General features: G+C 41.8%; 2 protein-coding genes across 4 annotated transcripts in view; both read right to left on the bottom strand.

Moving 5' to 3' along the window:
* The window catches only part of C4H4orf19 (chromosome 4 C4orf19 homolog), a 142,252-nt gene extending 141,965 nt beyond the window's left edge, over positions 1 to 287 (bottom strand). The window contains exon 1 of the mRNA XM_001135649.6: positions 171 to 287. The gene's annotated coding sequence lies outside the window, so the exon portion shown is untranslated. The remainder of the gene's footprint in view (positions 1 to 170) is intronic.
* Positions 288 to 4,740: 4,453 nt separating this feature from the next.
* NWD2 (NACHT and WD repeat domain containing 2) overlaps positions 4,741 to 18,248 on the bottom strand; it is a 204,289-nt gene continuing 190,781 nt past the window's right edge. For all 3 annotated transcript variants that reach the window (XM_001137884.6, XM_009447496.5, XM_054683752.1), the window contains 2 exons: positions 14,815 to 15,404; positions 4,741 to 10,920 (listed from right to left, as the gene is read on the bottom strand). In XM_001137884.6, the coding sequence (XP_001137884.1) occupies positions 6,988 to 10,920; positions 14,815 to 15,404 (4,523 nt within the window). In that variant the 3' untranslated portion in view covers positions 4,741 to 6,987. The remainder of the gene's footprint in view (positions 10,921 to 14,814; positions 15,405 to 18,248) is intronic.

Raw genomic sequence — 18,248 nt, 5'->3', positions numbered from 1 at the left:
AAACTTTGAATTGCGTCTCTAATTTTCTTTTTTTTCAGGGCAAAAGCAAATCAAGAAATTAAACTTAAAAGTAGGCGACTCGCAGAGAAGTGGGGGAAAGCTCGCCCCAAAGCCAAGTTCCGCAGGACTAAAGCCCTCTTTGCGCGCGCGGGGCGGGGGATTGTCCCTACCTGGGGCCAGACGGCGGCGGCGGCGGCGGCGGGGTCCCGGCGCCCATGGCTTCGCCGGCCTCGGGCAGCCGCGCCGGGAAACGCTAGCGGCTCCGCGCTGCCCTGAGCCCGCCGAGCTCGCAGCGGCCGCCCCAGCGCTGTCATTGGGCCCGCGCGTCACGTGGCCCGGGCTGCGGGTGAGCCTTCCCGACACGCGTAACCCTTTACCTGCACGCCCCGAGGATGCGGCGGGGCTAGGGCTCGAAACCCTGGAGTACGATGTCCGACATCCCCGGGGCCGGGGTGGCAGTCCCGGGCGCACTGAAGCAGAAAATCCACGCGCTTGTTGGCCTCTGAGCACAAACGACCGCGCCAACCGCCTGCCATCACGGGAAACTCCGTGGTGCTTACTCCAATGTTGCGCTGGAGAGAAGGGAGCTTCCTATGATCAAGGGACTGGAGTACGGGGATACACAAAACAAATGCACCCGCTGGCAAATAGTTGTGTACTCCCAAACCCCGAGAACTTGGCATTTTTCAGTTTCCTCCTTATTTCTGGCATTCGCCGCCTAGACCTGCTGTGAGTTCCATGGCCAGCCCTGTATGAGCTACATGGACCTAGAAACAGCGGGGGCGCCACCACCACGATAAAAACCAGGGAAGTTGCACACACTCGCCTGCACCCTAAAGGCCCCAGTGGGAGTTCAATGAACTCCTGGTTCCCTGTCCCCTCCTCACCCACTCCCCCACCATCCCTTTCTTTTCCTGAGGTCTTAGGACATTGGCCACAAGACTGCATCCAATCTACTGAGTTCCACATTCGTAGCTGTTACAATCCATATACCTAAGGCGGGTGGAGAACTGACTCTGCTTAAGGACTGGACATTCTTTTCACCTGTGCTCCAAAGCGAATGCTGGGCTTGCCAAAAAAAAGTGTTAAGCAACTGCGCCACCTAGCTTACCCTCTTCTCTCTTCTCTCTTCTTTTCAACTCATCCAGCAAGAGAATAAAATAGGATATTGGAGAGGCATCTGGACAGAGTATTATCTAAGGATGGACATAGTGTCCTTGGGTTTTCAATGTATCTACTTTAATGATTCCAGCCCCATTCACATGATATTTGCCAGGCTTTTGAAAATTTGAAGACTCCATTTTTTGAATTCTTCTAATTTTGCAGTGCTGGGATTGCACGCTGTAAAGTGGTAGATTTTTGCAGGAAGTTATATGTGGTTTTACATCCTTTGTCACAATGAACGGCACTCATGTCCAACTTATAGTCGACACTTAATTGTCTACAGGATATTGATACATTTATCAAGTAGGTTATCTGTCCAAAAAGGAGTTGGTATTTGTATTGGGTTTCATTTTATTTATTTATTTATTATTATTTGAGACAGGGTCTGGCTGTTGCACACAGGCTGGAGTGTGATGCGATCTCAGCTTACTGCAACCTCCTCCTCTGGGGATCAAGGGATCCTCCCACCTCAGCCTCTGTAGTGCCTGGGACTACAGGCTCATGCTACCATGCTCGGCTAATTTTTGTATTATTATTATTATTATTATTATTTTTGTGGAGACTAGGGTGAGGGTGGGCTCTCCTTAACTTGCCCAGGCTGGTCTTGAACTCCTGAGGTTAAGCAATCCGCTCGCCTCGGCCTCCCAAAGTGTGGAATTGCAAGCTGAGCCACCGCGCACCCCAGCCTGCCTTAGATTTTAAAGTGCAGTTCCTAGACTAATAGCATCGGCATAATCTGAGAGAATGTAGTAAAAATGCAAATTCTTGGGACCCACCCCAGACATATTGATTCAGAAATAGTTGGGGAGGGAGGGTGAAGAAATCTGTGTTTTAGCAAGTGGTACCTACTCCAGTTTGCGAACCGTTGCTCTGAAATATGCACAAGTAGCTGGCGAAGTTCCCCTCATCTATTAAATAGTAAGGGCTGGCATTCTATAAAACTAGAGGTGCTGCTTTTATTTGTATCCCTAGATTACCAGTTTTATGTAATCTGTCATGTTGATACACTGAAACTGAACCCTCCATGTGTCCATACAACGTGTAATCTGTACTTCTCGCAGATCTCTTGGAATGCCAAATTGAGATCTGAGGGGCCCTTGTAAAACATATGGAAGAAAAACCTATGGTTTCTTGATGCACACCACGGTGAAAACACCATGATTCACTTCATTTTTTAGGTGTGCCCATGTTTTCACTGACATGTAAATTGTTCCCAGCCAATGAGTCATGAAAGATAGGAAAGCTAATTTTTTTGAGTGGATTTATCAACATGGTTCCAAATTTGTGAAAGAGTTGTAAAAAACAAACAACATTAAAAACATTATGGTATCCGTTTATGTTATAGCCCAAAAAACTCCCCACACCATATTAGGCATTGCAGTAAGGGCTCCTTGCAATCCATTGCAATCTCCTTACTGAGAAAGAAAGAACTGAGTGGGTTTTTATTTGAGTTTTCTCCATGGGATAGATAGACTATTTCTAATGGGCTAGATGGATGTCTTACTTTTAAACTCTCTAGGTCCAAGTTTGTTTTGTGATTTTCCCCCGCTTTCATCCCCTGTTCACTTTACATTTGTAATTCTATCTACTCAATTCCAATTGGAACTGGAATTATTTGAGTTTTCCCTCCCCTTCATCAAACACCTCTATCCATTAAGCCCTGAAATACATCTTGAATTGCCCCTACTCTAAGCAGGTTCTAAGATCAGGTTCTAACACTTTCTAACTGAGATCATGGCCATGGTCTTTACTGGTCTCCCAGCTTCTGATCTCTTCCATCTGAAAGCCATCTGACAAAGTAACTGCCCTTCCCCAAAACTTTTTTTCCCAGCTCCCTGTTGAAACCAGCGCAATTTTCCAACAAGCCAAATGCCCATAGCACTGAAGCTTGAGAAACTTACACCTGCTGCCTGTTGACCAATTCCTCTTCCTTAACCCTCCCTAATTCCTGTTTTCCTATAGGAGGTTACAGTGAGATGCTAGACACCTGCTGCCTATTGAGCAACTCCTCTTCCTTGCCCTGCCTGTTTTCTCCCCCCATATAAACCCCAACTTTAGCCAGGGGAGATTCAGATTTGAGTCTTGTCTCCTGTCTCTGGCTGATATCACCCATAATAAAGCCTTGTTCCCTGACAATACGCATTGCCTTAGTGATTGGCTTTCTGTGTAGTGAGCAACAGGACCTAGGCTGGGCCCCTGGCTTTCAGTGACACTATTGACTACTGAATAAAGTCTAAAATCCCAACAGCATTTGAAGTCGCCTGAAATATGCTTCAATGCCCATTTTTGCTCATGCAGCTTCCTTTACCTGAAATGTCTCTCTGACATTGACAGCTAAGTCCTAATTATTCTTCTAGCCTCAGCTCTATCTCCTCTGGGTCAACCTTTTCGATATTCAGGTAGCGTTAATTGCTCCTCTGTAGTGGATCCTCAGCACCTGGCTCTCACTCTTACTAACTTTGAAATCAGTCTCATCTGGTTTAGCTGTGTCTCTTCTAGACTGTAGGGTTCTGGATGGCAGGAGTCATGCGTGACTTTTCAAATCATTCCAGGATCTAGCATAATGCCTTGGGCATAGCAAGCATACAGTGTTGACTGTTGTGTTCTTGACTCTAGGAAAGAAGATATTTAAACAAACTCTATTTATTTGAAATGCTTTTTTGCAAATATTTATTAACTTCCTTACATTTTCTTTGAGAACTAAAAGGAGAGGGGTTTAGCCTTTTCAACCTAAAGATATTACCCTTTGTAAGTAATGGAATTGTTTTCAGTGGTGGTAAATTTTGAACACGTTAGTCTCAGCCATGTGATGCAGGCAATAAACCAGAATAATTTATTTTCGTAACACATTAAAGTTTCTCTGAGAACAATTATTTCATGACAACTAGATACTAGCTTTCAGATTATTTCCTATGTATCATCACTTAAGCTCACCAATACTCCTCTGTTTCTGTTTTTTAAAAATATTTTTTGGTGCGTGTGTGGATTCTCAGATCCAAGAGGCAAGAGATGGAAGAAAGGGCATGTGGGAAGGCTCCCCTTGGTCCTGCTCGTTCGCGCAAAGGGAATTTATGAGAGAGACAACTCCTCAGTCATCATCCTTCTTCTCTTTCCTCCCCATCCTTCTATTAATGAATTCATCAACTATTTCTGTATACCTGAAAAACCTGAGAGTTTGCAGCAAATTTCAGTGATCTTCAGAGCTAGCCCAGTCTCCCACCTGCAAGTTAGAAAACACCTTGCAGGTCATTATTGATCTCTAAGTGCCTACTAGATACTAAATGCTCTGTTTTGATGTACTTTGAGAAAGTTAAGGAAAAAGACACTGAGAGTGCACTGAAATCTTGTTCAGCTATTCTCCCTGGACCCCTGTTTCTAGGTTTCTTTACCTATACATTTGGAATGCTAACAGTACCTACTTCACAGGGCTGTTGTGAAGTTTAAATGGCTTAGTACATGCAAAGCTCCAAGTACAGTGCCTGGTGCAACATAAGCAGTAAGCATGAACAGTTATTATTATTACTGAAGGTCTCTAATCACATCTGCCAAAAATGAGGGAGAAAAACAGCACGCCAATCTAAGTAGTTTATCTTTTATTCATACAAATAATACATACACAAGACTGTATATTGTTTGAAGACTGAAATAATTTTCTAGTGTAACAACTCTGTAACAAAATTTAACTAAATGTAACATTTATGAAAATATAAATCTCTGATTGGGTAATTCTTCCCAACGATACAAAGTTTACATAAAAACATTCAATATGAGCTATCAGTTGCAAACAAGTTAGGAAAAATCATTCAAGTCACTTGTATACTCTATTGGCTTTTACATAGAACATTCACATACTACATTTAATCCATCTAGGCATTTAATTCTTAGAAATGTGTGGCATGGAGGTTCAACTGATAATGACAGGAATGAGAATGTGTTGCCTAAAGAGCTCAAAAGCATAGACTCATATAATCAACTCCAGGTGATCTGTATGTGGTTTGCCGTCTCTGGGCTACCACCTCCCTGGCTAGTAGCTAAACCATAAGTAACATACTGAAAAACATCTTTCACTATGGACCTGGGTATTTTTATCTGAATCACATCTTTGAACGCTTACATGTTAAACTGCTTTCCAAGGGGAAATACAATTGACCTGGATTCTCTATGGGTTACATGAATTTATTTTTCCTATTAGCATCAATAATCATGATGTTGCTGAAGTTTTTCTTATACTGCTTCCCAATGTCCCTATGAGGGCTACAGCAGAAACTATCACTATCTTTATTTTGCACTTCACAAAAACAACACACTGATGAAGTTAAAGACCTGTCTAGGAATACACAATGAGTTTATGGCAGAGCTGGGCCTAGAGCAAATCAATTCCTTGTTCATTATTCTAGTAAAGTGTTACTTCTCTACTTTCTAAGAAAACTAAACTCAACCAAAAGTGTGGATACCTTTTGAAAAGTTATCCAAGGACATGCCGTAAGGAGGATATGGAAGAAAGAACAATCATCTTCACCTTTTGAGATGCAATGTTTTCTTTTAAACAGGTGAATTAATTTTAAAAAATATTTAATACCATTCCACAGCTTCTGCTTTGAAATGGATAGGACTATAAAAGGCTCAGAAGAGTCCTCAATCAGGAAGAGTAACAGATAAAGAAGCATACAGATGGTGTGTAGAAGTAAGAAAGTGATTACAAACAAGGACAATAAAGAACTTTTGGACACCCTTAAGATTTATGGAATATTTTAGCACAAAGACAGGCATATTCAGTTTATCCCAGAGTATTTGGTCATCTATCTGCATTTTACACAGGAAAGAGAAGGAATGTGAGTAAGGCAAACGTCATCAGTATCTCAGAGATGGCATGTTGAGAAAGCTTGCTTTCTATGAAGACTAACTGCAGGAATTTAGGGAATATTTATGCTTCCATACAACTGACCAAATAGTACAGATTTCTGTTAGTACAATGATGGAAATGGACAGGTGTTTTGACCAGATTTGTAATGCCCTTCCTGTAATCTTCTTTACACCCAGCACAAATATGCATTTCAAAAAGATGCGAAAAGATTGTTGTTTCTTATTAAATGTGTTCTTTTGCAACCCAGGAAATAGTTTAAAAATCATATATTCTGTTATACAGAAACCCTCGCATGCAATTGTTGCAACTGTCTTTTAATAAAGACTGACTCTCCATGTTCAGTAGCCCTATGATAGTGGTAGTTAGTTCTTGTCCCAGTCCAGTCCACAGTCTCATGTTTCAGGTCATATCTCTCGGGAAACTGGGAATACACTTGGGTATTTTTGTTACATATTTTGCACCTTTAGACCGTTCACTGCAGACTAGGTGTACACAGTTGTCAGGACTGTAAAATGTAAAGAGAGATTAAGGCTGTGTTTACTTATCACACAATCATTTGAAGTCAAGCAGCTCTTTGTCTTCATGATTTCAGCTGATTTTTGTAGAACTAATTCCCATCCAAATGATCTGTATATAACTCTAGCGTCTCTCTTCTTAACCAGTGGGATGTATTATGCTGCCTCACCACACAGCTAATTTAAAAACTTTTAGCCTCTGCCTTTCAGATGAAGTAACCATTTAAATACTACTACTAGAAATGCTGACATTCTGGATACACTTTGACAAAAAGACCACACCCAAGACTAACCTATTTGTCCATTTCATGAACATCTTAATAAAACACTGGAATTCCAGCATCGCTCCTGCCTTTTAATAAATGAATAGTTTATCATTTGGGGCACATTTTTTTCCCTTCTGTACGTGGATCACATATTTCTGCTTAGCTGGAAAACATTTTGTCAGTTATCAGGGCCATAGCTGTGGCCCCTGGCTTCTAGGGCCGAGCATACCCGCTCATAACAAGAGTTGTGTTTCTTGGAGGGTGTTGCTTCATTGGACTCAGTAGAGTCACTAACTGTGATGGGGCTGTCTCTTGCAAAGACCTCAGTGGACTCTCTCCATAAGCAATCCACAGATATTTTAAAACAATAACTGTTACACTTTGGCCTGGAGGTGTGTGTTGCATTGTTGAAAATTTGTCTGCTATTTGAAGTGGCAATTTTGATTTTCAGTGCAGCATCTACACGGTCTACTACCGTGTAGATCCCTATACTCCCATCATCAAAGCCCACAATGATGTTCAGGTGCCTCTGGGAGAGTGCAAGGAAAGTTGGTGTTTTGTAAAGGGAACAAGCACCGATATTTTTGCCATCTGCCAGTCTCATTACAATTAAACTGAATATTGCACCATTTTCATCCTCCTCCTCCCCATTTCGGAAACAAATGTATACCAGGTAGCGACCATCCCGAGACAACCTCTGCCGCCAGATGATCCCAGAGGCGTGAACCACCCGCAATTTACCACTGTATAAATCTAGCACATTGATGTTTTCATCTCCCCTGGATATAATGCCTAGCTTTCCATTGGGAGAAATTTCAAAGTCCTCCAGATTTTTCAAGAAGTTGTTTGGAAGTTGCACGCGCCGACAGATCACTTCATCTGTCAGACTCCAGATGTTCACAGTCTCGGCCGATGTGATAAACACGATGATATCAGGACAGTCAGGGATTAATTTAAAATTCACGATGGTGGTCCCATCTTCACAGCAAAATTTCTTGGTGATACTTCCTGTCCAAAGACTGACTGCTAACACTTTGCTTTTAGTCATTCCCACCACGAAGGTATTTGCGGAGGTAATAAAGGCATTCTGCAAAGTGGTCAGAATGTTGCAGACCCTGTGGCCTGTGGCGAGCCTCCAAACCCTGGAGGCATTTTCCTCACAGAGCGAGACCACAAACTGGTCATTGTGTGTAATCAGCAGCTGAGATATTCTCTGCCCGTTAATTCGAAAAAGGTTTTCACCACTGCTGGTGTGCCAGACATACTGGCTGCTTTTGTCATCTGATGTCACCATTATATCTCCAGTGGATGTTAACACACAGTGTTCAACTATTCCTTCATGCTTGAATACTGCTTCGATGAAGCCACTGCTGAAGTTCCACTTATGAACACAATCGGATCCATCCAGGGAGTAAATGATTTCCCCTCTAGCAGGCAACAACAGACTTTGGATGGGTTTTCCAGTCTTATCTATGTTGGACATAGCTGTGATTATATCTATGTCCCAAATGGAAAGAACACCACTGGTTGATAAAGACAGTAGCATATTGTGGTGACTGGATTTCACTAACTTAACAATGGAACCTGAGATTTCCTGCAAGCTTGCCATACACTGTCCTGTGTCCCGCCTCCAAAAAAACACAGCTGAGGTATTTTCCATGGTGGCGATGATACAATCTCCATTTTTAGACAGCACGGCAGATATAAAGCGTTCGTTGTGCTTGGCTCTGAACTTTTCAGCCACCTTCCACAGACCAGTATCTAAGAGCTCAATGCTGAGGGCTTTACAGATCAGAACTGCACTTTGGTCTTCTGAAAGCTCAATGCTGACCACCTCACTGTCTTCTCTTCGGCAATCAAAGTCATCAGTCAGCTGGGGGCTGGAAATGTCCTCAGTATTCCAAACAGAAAGACTTCCTTCACTGTCTACCATGACCATTTCCTGAGCTGTGTCCAAGATAAGAAGAAACTTCACAAATCCACCTGAAAATTCTGATGTCACTGTACATAACTTTTCTCCACTCCCTAAATGAAATATGGTGGTTGTGTTCAGGTATTGGCCGCAGAAAGCATACAGACCATCCAGGGAGCACTGGACGCACGTCACTTCATACCAGCAGTGGAACTGGTAAAGCGGCCATCCGTACAGCAGATCGATGACAGTGACATCTTTGCTGGCTTCGAGCCATGCAAGGGCGTGGTTGGCGGACAGTGTAAATCCATTGATGTAGGTGGCGCTGCTTCCATGCTTGGTCCCCTTGATTTCTACTTCAGACAGGAGACAAGAATTGACATTGTCATAAATCAACAAGGTGTTATTTGTTGTAGCCACCACAAGGTACTTTTCATCACTGGTGAGTTTCATGCCCAGGATGACAGACTGGGCTGTGGTGATTTGCCTGAGTAGCTGTCGAGTCTCTACATCCCAGGTGCTGATGGAACCATTTTCTAAAGCTGTGAGGACAGTGCTGGGGTTACAGGTAGGCAGGATCTCTGTGACATGCAGGTGACTGGATGATAAGGGAAGACGCTCTGGGCTATATGTCACATCCATGGATGAATGCAGTGGTACAATGGAGCAATATTTGGGCCCATCTTTATCACACTCTAAAAGAAGATGTCTAAGTTTGGGCAGGGAGCTTACAACAGGCAGCAGTCTTTGCTGAAGCTCTGCTGAAAGGGAGCCGGGAAATGCAATGACCTTGTTTTTGATGCTGCGGAGGGTGTTGGCCAGGAACTTCAGCTCCTTCTCTTGCGAGTAGTTGTAAGCCAGCTCAATGTCTGAAAGCACTTTGTCAAACTGGCCAATTTTGATCATGGTATAAAGCCAGCTGAAGTTCATGATGATGCCGTAAAGCAGGTCATCGGTTTTTCCACACCTCGTCAAGTGGTACAACAGCTCAGACATTTTCCGATGATTGACGAAAAAGATGTCAGGTTCCAGGGGATTACACTGGAAAACCCAGGGCTGGTCTGGAGCCTGCCTGTCAAAGGAAGCCTGTTCCATGAAGTGCTTTTCTTCCTCCAGCAAACTTCTGTTCTCCAAGTCAAGGCAGCCATTCAAGTAGGGGTCCTCGAGGCAGAAGGCTTTCCTCCTGCCCCCTGACCAAACCCCCAGAAAATAATCTGCTAGGATGGTGTGCATTTCACGCAGGTCATTGTCATCCTGCAGATATAGCTTCTGGGCTATGAGCTGCAGGTGTCTGTTGGCCCAGACTAGGAGTGTGACATTTTTCACATGTCTTTCTATTAGGTATCCACTGAGACCCTCCTTGAGCCTTGCAATGTACAAGTAAGGTACTCTCAGGGGATTGCTGGGTCTGGTGTTTTCTTTGAGCTCACTCATTACACTGTTGTCTAGGGCTAACACATCCTCCAGTTCCATTTCACTCAGGCCCATTTTGGCCATGGTGATGTAACCAAGAGCCCTAGAGACCAGTTTCTGACCACACTTCTTCTCCAAGGACCAGAATAACTGCTCTATACTTTCATGAACGGTGACAGAGAGGGAGGATTCATCGACGTCTTTGTGAGATCTCCAGTGTCTCACCTCCCTGAAGGTCAGGTTCACAAACATTGGCAGTGTGCACTTGGATAATGCGTTGTTCACATAAATCTGCTGGCCTGATGTGACCTTCCTTTTGACGCGCAGCAGCTGGTGTTTGAGGACCTGGCTGCACATCTTCCTGTCTCGGGGAATCAGCTCGATGTAGTTGTCTTCTTCATGGATAAGGCACCTTAGTTTCTGCAAGATCCCATGTTTGTTGGGCAGCGTGGAAAGGACTATCCGGACAAAGCGGGGCAGGTGAGCTGGGAGCCACCAAAGCTTCCTGGCATCATCATTCTCTGAGAGCTGCTCTAGTGCATCGAATATTATGACTAGAGGTCTCTGCAGTGAAGACTCATTCAAAAGATTTATAAATAAGTCACAGAGGTCATGGATCTTCTTAGGGTAGCTTTGAACCAGACACCGGTAGTTAACTGCCAATTGTTCACAAACACTTAGAAGGAGAGTCCTAAGGTCAGAGCTCATGTCTGTCATTCCTAGAAATCTCACGATGACTACTGGGTCAGATTCTGGTCCTGTGTCCTCATGTAGCCAGCCATAAGCCTGAAACACAAAAGTGGAGTTTAGAATGGTAATATGTGTTCACATGGTCATATGTGATAACATTGCCTCTCTCCAGAGCTCAGACTTCTGGTCACCTCTGCTGTGCAGGAAATAGCTTAGGACCAAAAATTGGAAAAACCCTCTGAGAAGGCCAAAGAACGGCCATGAAGCTTCTGTACCAAAATCTACAGGTGAGACCCTCAGGATTACCCTTACTGAGTGTACTAAAGTAGCAATAATAGTATTTTTCACTCATTCGGCAATATTTAGCTTGTATTCCAGAAGATACAAGGTGTTTCATGAATTATAAATATAGATATCTAGTATGGTCAGCTTTGTATCACTGAATGAATACCCATTTCCTGGTGCAGTTGTTGGCACACAGTAGGTCCTTTGTAAGTGTTTAATGAATGGATAAGTAATGATTTACATATTATATTAAGTTAAATATATGTATTAATTGAGAGCATATAATGTCATATATGGCTGACCAAATTTCCAATTAATTAGAAAGCAATAAAAATATTCAGTACTGAAATTACTTTGAATATAATCTTTTATGATTTAGAGATAATTTTATGGTGTTATAGGGTCATAATTTTGATTATTATTTATCTGTTATAAAATCCACAGAATGGTGGTTAAAAGAGCTTTGTTAAACGTTGTGCTTTGTAACAGATAGTTGATTTTATATACATGCAGCCATCAGTCCTCACATTATCTCTCTGAAGGGTAGATGAGATTACAGTGTCATTTAATAGGAGAGGAAACTGAGGCCCAAGCTGGATAAATGACTGCTCAGAGTTAAATGGTCACCAAGAGACAAAGCTGGAGTAGAAGTCATACCTGACTTTTCATTCTTTCATTTTTTAAATACTCTGTGGTGTTAAAGGATAAAATATGTGAGGAGCCCACTAAGTTTAGTCTTTCTGTTTTGAAAGGTCAGTATAAGAAGAAATATGCCCAAGGCATAAAATACTCCAATGAGTATTTTTAGGAAAATAAAGTCTTTCAGTTATCCTTGGAATTTACCAAGGATATGCCTGAGATAAGGAAGAGTGATTTTACACATTAGGAGGTAAGTTTGTGAACTTTGCTTCCTCAGAAGAGATAGTTCAGGTTAAGGCATGAATAAAATTAGAAAGATTTATGGAGGTCAGTTTTATAAGGAGCTGTTAAGGAAAATAAACATTTTGTTGCTGTTGTTTAGCCTCAACCTTTGAAGCTGATTTCAAGGAAGATAATCTTGTCATTCAACAACTATCCTTTGGTGGTAAATCTGAAAACACCGGTTTGTTTCTACATTGATTGCTTATGATAACTATAGGCATCCTCCTCCGTCCTCCCAGTCACATGTTGCTGAACATGTGATGTCTGTAGAGAGCAGCCCTACCATCACGAGCTCATGGTCATGGAAATGCTGGGTGACACGTGAGATAAAAATGAGATATCTATCTGCATCCTCAAAGGGACATGAGGTCACAGGACAGAACAGGTTGTTGTTGACGGTGAGTCAGACATTCCCCAGGAGAAAGGTAAGTGAAGCGCAGGCAGAGGACCTAAAAAGAGGCACAGTTTCTTGGAGGACCCGACTCCTGGATAGTCAATAGACAGACTCAGGCTATTGGACAAAATATCCAGAAGAGCAAGAGCTCAGAAAGCTGTTCCTTAAACTGACCAACTCTGAACAGTTGCCACACTCTGCCTCACTGGGACTGCTTATCTGTGCAGGGAATCAGCACATCCCACATAAGTCTTGACCTCTTGTGCTAGAGCATGTGGAGGTGCATCACATGAACCTCTGACTTAGTCAAATTGAACGATATTTGTTTCCTCCAGCAGCCTGTATGCTCCTTTCCTCCACAAGGAAAAGGGCCCTAGGGTGATTACAAAATGGCATATGTGAATGTTTACTCATTTGGTTTCAGTTCTCAGGTGCCCCTCATGGTGTTACTATCTTGCTTACTTGGAATAATTCTAAAGTTTGAAGATACACATATAAATTCCTGTTCAAAGGCACATAAACATATGCATACACAATTTATGCAATGCAATGTGGACCCTAAATACAAACCTGCTACTTCATCTGGTGCTTAATTAAAGAAAAAGCTATATCTTCTAACACAAGCAGAAAACCCAGCTGGGCTTGATAGATTAAGAAAAAGCAAATTAGACTTCCTATGGACTTTTCAAAGGTAAATGGAATATACCTGATTTCACCTGTGGGCTTACTTTGGAACCTAATCCTCACATACAGTGCAATGCAACTGTCTCTGTTCTTGTCTTCAAGAGGACCAATTTGAGATTATGTAGCACATGACAGGTTATGAGAATATTCGTGAACTTAAAGAAAGTTCTGTTCTTAAGAGAGTCACCATGGGAACAATAACACAGAGCTTCAGAATTAACACCATAATAAAATAAACCACCACACTTTGACACTAAGGGAAGAGGAGGTTAAAAATAATGGAACTAGTTTCATCCTGTTTAGGCTGAAGAGCCAACTCAGCAGATACCACATTCCAAAGTGAGGTTCCAGACCATCATGCAGGACTTGAAAGGGAGGTTCTGAAAACCAGTTTTGCTACTGTTAATAGATTACCCACTGCTAGTCTGAAAAAGAAGACTGGAGAGGCAGGGAAAAATGGTGGGGATCAGGGTGCTGCGGGTTGTTTCTCTCACCTCCCCCTCCCTAGAAGGAGGTCAGAGAGATGCCTGTCCTTGACTTCCAGCCAAGAGGAAGGGACTTTAGTGGACCACCTATAGAATGCCCCCTACAGCTTGGGGATACAGGCATCTGGTACCTAGTGACATCTGGAAACCATGAAGGCTGAGTGACTGAGGCTGCCTAGCTGCTGTGATGGAGAAGTGAGACAGAGCTACAGGGCTGGGACTGGCCCAGAGGTCTAGAGTTCCTCAGGGCAAAACAATACCTGAGTGTTTCCCATGTGCTACATGTGGACGGCAGGCTACAGTGAGCTGACAAGGGTTTCTGTTTGCTTTTCGCAGGTCCTGTCTAAGGAGTGTGCTGGGATGTAGACAGGATCTTAGCAGAAAGGTACTGGAAGCACATTGCTGGATGTCTAGGCGCTGAGGAAGTAACCAGCTAGAAAAAAGATGCATTCCCCTGTGTCTAGGCAACTGTAGGTAAGAGATGCTCAGGGAAGATAGGGCAGAGGTATGGGAGGGGAAGGACCTCCAGGAAGCCATGAAAAGGCCTGCAAAGAGATGGGAGGCAGCTTTAAACATGTGCTAAGAACAGAGAGTTCACAGTCCAGTTCAGAACAGCACTGGTTATGTAATAACTTTCTGGCCACCTTACCTTTCCCATATCCCCTAAACTGTGACTTTATAGGAATCATAAATGTCATTGGGATTAGGAAAGGAGAGAAAGAAGTGCCACGTGGAAAAAGAAAGAAGATCCCCATTTCCCACTGTAGGTGCCTTGTTTATGAGAGGCCCCAGATGGGGAAGAAAGGTGTAGACTGATATTTTCATTTTTACCTTAGCCTGGACATACTCATTACTGAACTGAGACTGATTTAGCAGACAGGAGTGACCAGAGGGCTTGTCCTTGTCTGAAAGGGATGAGAACAGTTATTGAGATTGGCCTGGGTTTTCTTCCAAATGGGGGGAGGGATGGGAACTAGCCCACAATATGAGTCTGAACAGTGAAAGAAAAAAATAAACTTGCTTTCCAGTTGTACCCCATGAATTTTGCTCTCTCAATATAACTGTTATACCAGCAAAAAAGAAGCACTGAAGTATTCACTCCTAAAAGACCAACTATAATTCACACAGTAAACTCAGAAAGTAGAAATGAATTTGATTAATTTACCATTTTCCAAAAGTACAAGTTTTTACAAATATACATGGGAAAGAATAGGCTTTTACCTTCTTTGCTACTTCAGCTAGCAGAAGGGTCTTCCCAGTGCATGGCCCACCATATATAATAAGAGGGTTGATGTGTCCAGCTTTGCTTGGAAGAATGTAGTTATGCACTATGTTTAGAGATTCACATTTGTACTCATAGAAGGAGGCGTATGTTTTACATAATGATGAATGTTGAAGGATTTCGTCATAGAGTGTATCAGTTTCAGTGTCAAAATTCTGTTGTATCGTTGCCTGAATTATATCAATCATGTCCTCATAAAATTGTTTACCAAGTCCTTCGATGTAATGATTTTCTATGTCTTGGGAGTAGCCTAGTTTCATGTCACAATGAGTAACAGATGTGTACACTCTCAGATTAGATGATGCAACAATAGTAGGAATAAATTCATCCCTGAGTTTTATCAGCTTCTCTTGGGCTTCTGGGTCCCGAATAATCCTCGGTTCTGTTCCAGTTATATCCATGTATTTTCCCATCTCTGGGATTTTCACAAAGCGCTCAATGTTAGCAATTTTCCTAATGTAGCAAACACACTTCTTTAGAAATGCCGGAGTTTGTTTTCCCAGAGCAAAGTCAAACTCATCCTCTATAGCTGAAAGAAAATATAAGAAGGAGTTTATTGCTTAGAACAAAGGAGCAACACACCCACATTCCCAATAGTCAACACTTAGTCATTAGTGGTAAATTATTTTGCTTATGGTTTGTAGCGAAGTAATCTTTAGAATAATTTCTTGATTTCCTATTTGTCTTTTCCTAATCAGCCAGCAACCCGGGAGAACAGGTTTTACATAAAATTATCTAATTTTCTCCCCAAGTTTAGGAAGAGGTTGGACATAAGCATAATAAAGAAAGCATATCAAAGTTATAGTGGATATTTCTAATATCCACTATTTCTAATTGCTGCTCAGTTTTCCTCTCAGACTTCAGAGGTTCTAAGAGGGAACAGCAGGGACCCATCTGGGCCAGGAAAGAAAGAGGAGGAGGCTGAAGGATGTAACTAGTTAACCGTTTCTTGTCAGTCTTTCCTTAACAAAGTGACCTCACCATTTTGTTTGAGGTATATTGAGTCCTAGTCAGATATGATCAAATATCAATACAAAAGCAAAATTTTATTTTATTTTTTTTGTTTAGACGGAGTCTCGCTCTGTCGCCCAGGCTGGAGTGCAGTGGCGCAATCTCGGCTCACTGCAAGCTCCGCCTCCTGGGTTCACACCATTCTCCTGCCTCAGCCTCCCAAGTAGCTGGGACTACAGGCACCCGCCACCATGCCCGGCTAATTTTTTGTATTTTTAGTAGAGATGGGGTTTCACCGTGTTAGCCAGGATGGTCTCTTTCTCCTGACCTTGTGATCCACCTGCCTCAGCCTCCCAAAGTGCTGGGATTACAGGTGTGAGCCACCACGCCCAGCCCAAAAGCACATTTTAAGGCAAAATATAATTATATTCTGATGACTGATCAATCTGGGTGATCTATGTCACTGTTATAATATCCATCAGAACAAGTACAGAAAAAGTGACTTAGTATATAACTTCATTTCTTCTAACATATACCGTATTATGGCTTACAATACATATGCTTGCACACAAGTACATATATATTATAAATAATTTGTGTCCCCATAAGAAAATTTTAAACTGGGTCAGTAGTAATGAAAACATCATTGTGCAGGGAAAAATTAAAAATATGTAAAATAAGCTAATGGAAATGAATGACAAAGCAAGTATTCTTAAAATTGGCTGCTCTTCCTTTCTTCCTCCTTCCCCATCCCTTTCCTTCATGTAATTGCTCTTCATTGAACACCTTTTATATTCCAGGCATGATGACAGCCGCTTAGGATACAATGGTGAGAGAAAACAGAACATTGAGAAAAATAATCCATTATGGAGCCCTATAAAAACTGAATGTTTGTGTCTCCCAGAAATTTATATGTTGAAACCTGATTAGGTTTCAGTGTGATAGTGTTAGGAGGTGGGGCGTTTGGGTGATTAGTTCATGAGGGCAGAGCCTTTATGAATGAAAGTCGTGTTCATATAAAAGAGATCTCAGAGAGTTCCCTTGCCCTCCTGCCCTGTGAGGACACAGCAAGAAGACAGCCATCTGTGAGCGGGAAGTTGGCCCTCATCAGGCACAGAATCTGCAGGTGCTTTAATCTCAGATTGTGAATTTCTGTCAGGGAGGCTCTGAATACACAGGGCTGGTCTGGCTATAAATTGAAAAAAATTATATGCTGGTCATAACTCCAATGTCAAGCAAAATCTAGAATATATATACATATATTCTGTAATGTAACTATTAAGAAGGGTGAGAATTTTATTTAAAAATGGTTCCTTTCGGTGGAACTCTTGTGATAATATTTTTTCAGTAATGAGAGCCTTTCAATGGAAATTTTCAACCCAAATGAAAAAGATATTTTCATAGCTACCAGTGTCTAGTAAGCTGTGTCATGAGCATCAGTACATTTTACAAAGGGTTTTAATTGAGCAAGCTGGTTAAGGAAGCCAGTTAAAGGAGCTTATAAACATATGTCTACTATTCTTTTTAAGGAAGAGTAAGAACTTGTTATAATGTAGATAAGGGAAGATGCCAGAAATCTGGACATCACGAGCTACTACAGAAAGCAGCCTTGGACCCATCTCTTTTCTAGTCATCTGTGTAAAATGCTAGCAGGTTGGATTAACAGCTTGCTACATTCTGAGAGCATCATGAAGAGAAAGGAAGCGGTCAAACTGTAGTATCTATATATAATGCATTATAATCAGAGATATGCTCTGCCACCTTTGACTCCCAGAAAGCAATTCAACTATAACTTGACATTGTTATCACATTTATGAAAAGAGTGTATCAAGCAGAAGTGTTGATCACAAATGGAGCAAAAAAAGAAATACAGATAAACTAATTTGGCAGAGCCCATCTAAGCTTGGCTCAGGGGGGATAAATGCTGTACACAGAATGCCTGGTATGGTATAGACTTAAATATACCTAAATAAATGAGAGCTATGATACAAAGGCAACTCTACAGAGTTATTTTTAGAGGCGAAGTGCATGCTTATGATTTTATGGGAATTTTATTCACAGTTTCTGATGCCTATCTATAAATATTATAAATTTTAGAATTTTAGGGCATTATTAGAATATTATATTTATTTTCTGTTTTTGCATGTTCCTTAATGTCCTGAAATTTAACCAGTGAGAGCATCCACTGAAGGTAATGGTGGAAATAGGTTTCCAGTCCTGGTAACTATTATCCTTGAGAAATTAATTTCTTTACGATTCCCAAGGCCACTGAGTTTTGATGTTCTCAGAAGGGCACCATTTTAGAGTCTAATTTATTTCTCGTCCTCTCCTGTTGTTTAAAAAGGTGAAACTACAAGTGTGAAAAATTACATTCAAACATAAACAATACACCTTTAACAGGTTCTATCCAGTATTCTTATTT

This window comes from Pan troglodytes, chromosome 3, assembly GCF_028858775.2.
Source record: "Pan troglodytes isolate AG18354 chromosome 3, NHGRI_mPanTro3-v2.0_pri, whole genome shotgun sequence".
In the NCBI taxonomy this organism is placed as follows: domain Eukaryota; kingdom Metazoa; phylum Chordata; class Mammalia; order Primates; family Hominidae; genus Pan; species Pan troglodytes.
The sequence above is the reverse complement of the archived record's forward strand: the minus strand, read 5'-3'. Positions and strand labels throughout refer to the sequence as shown.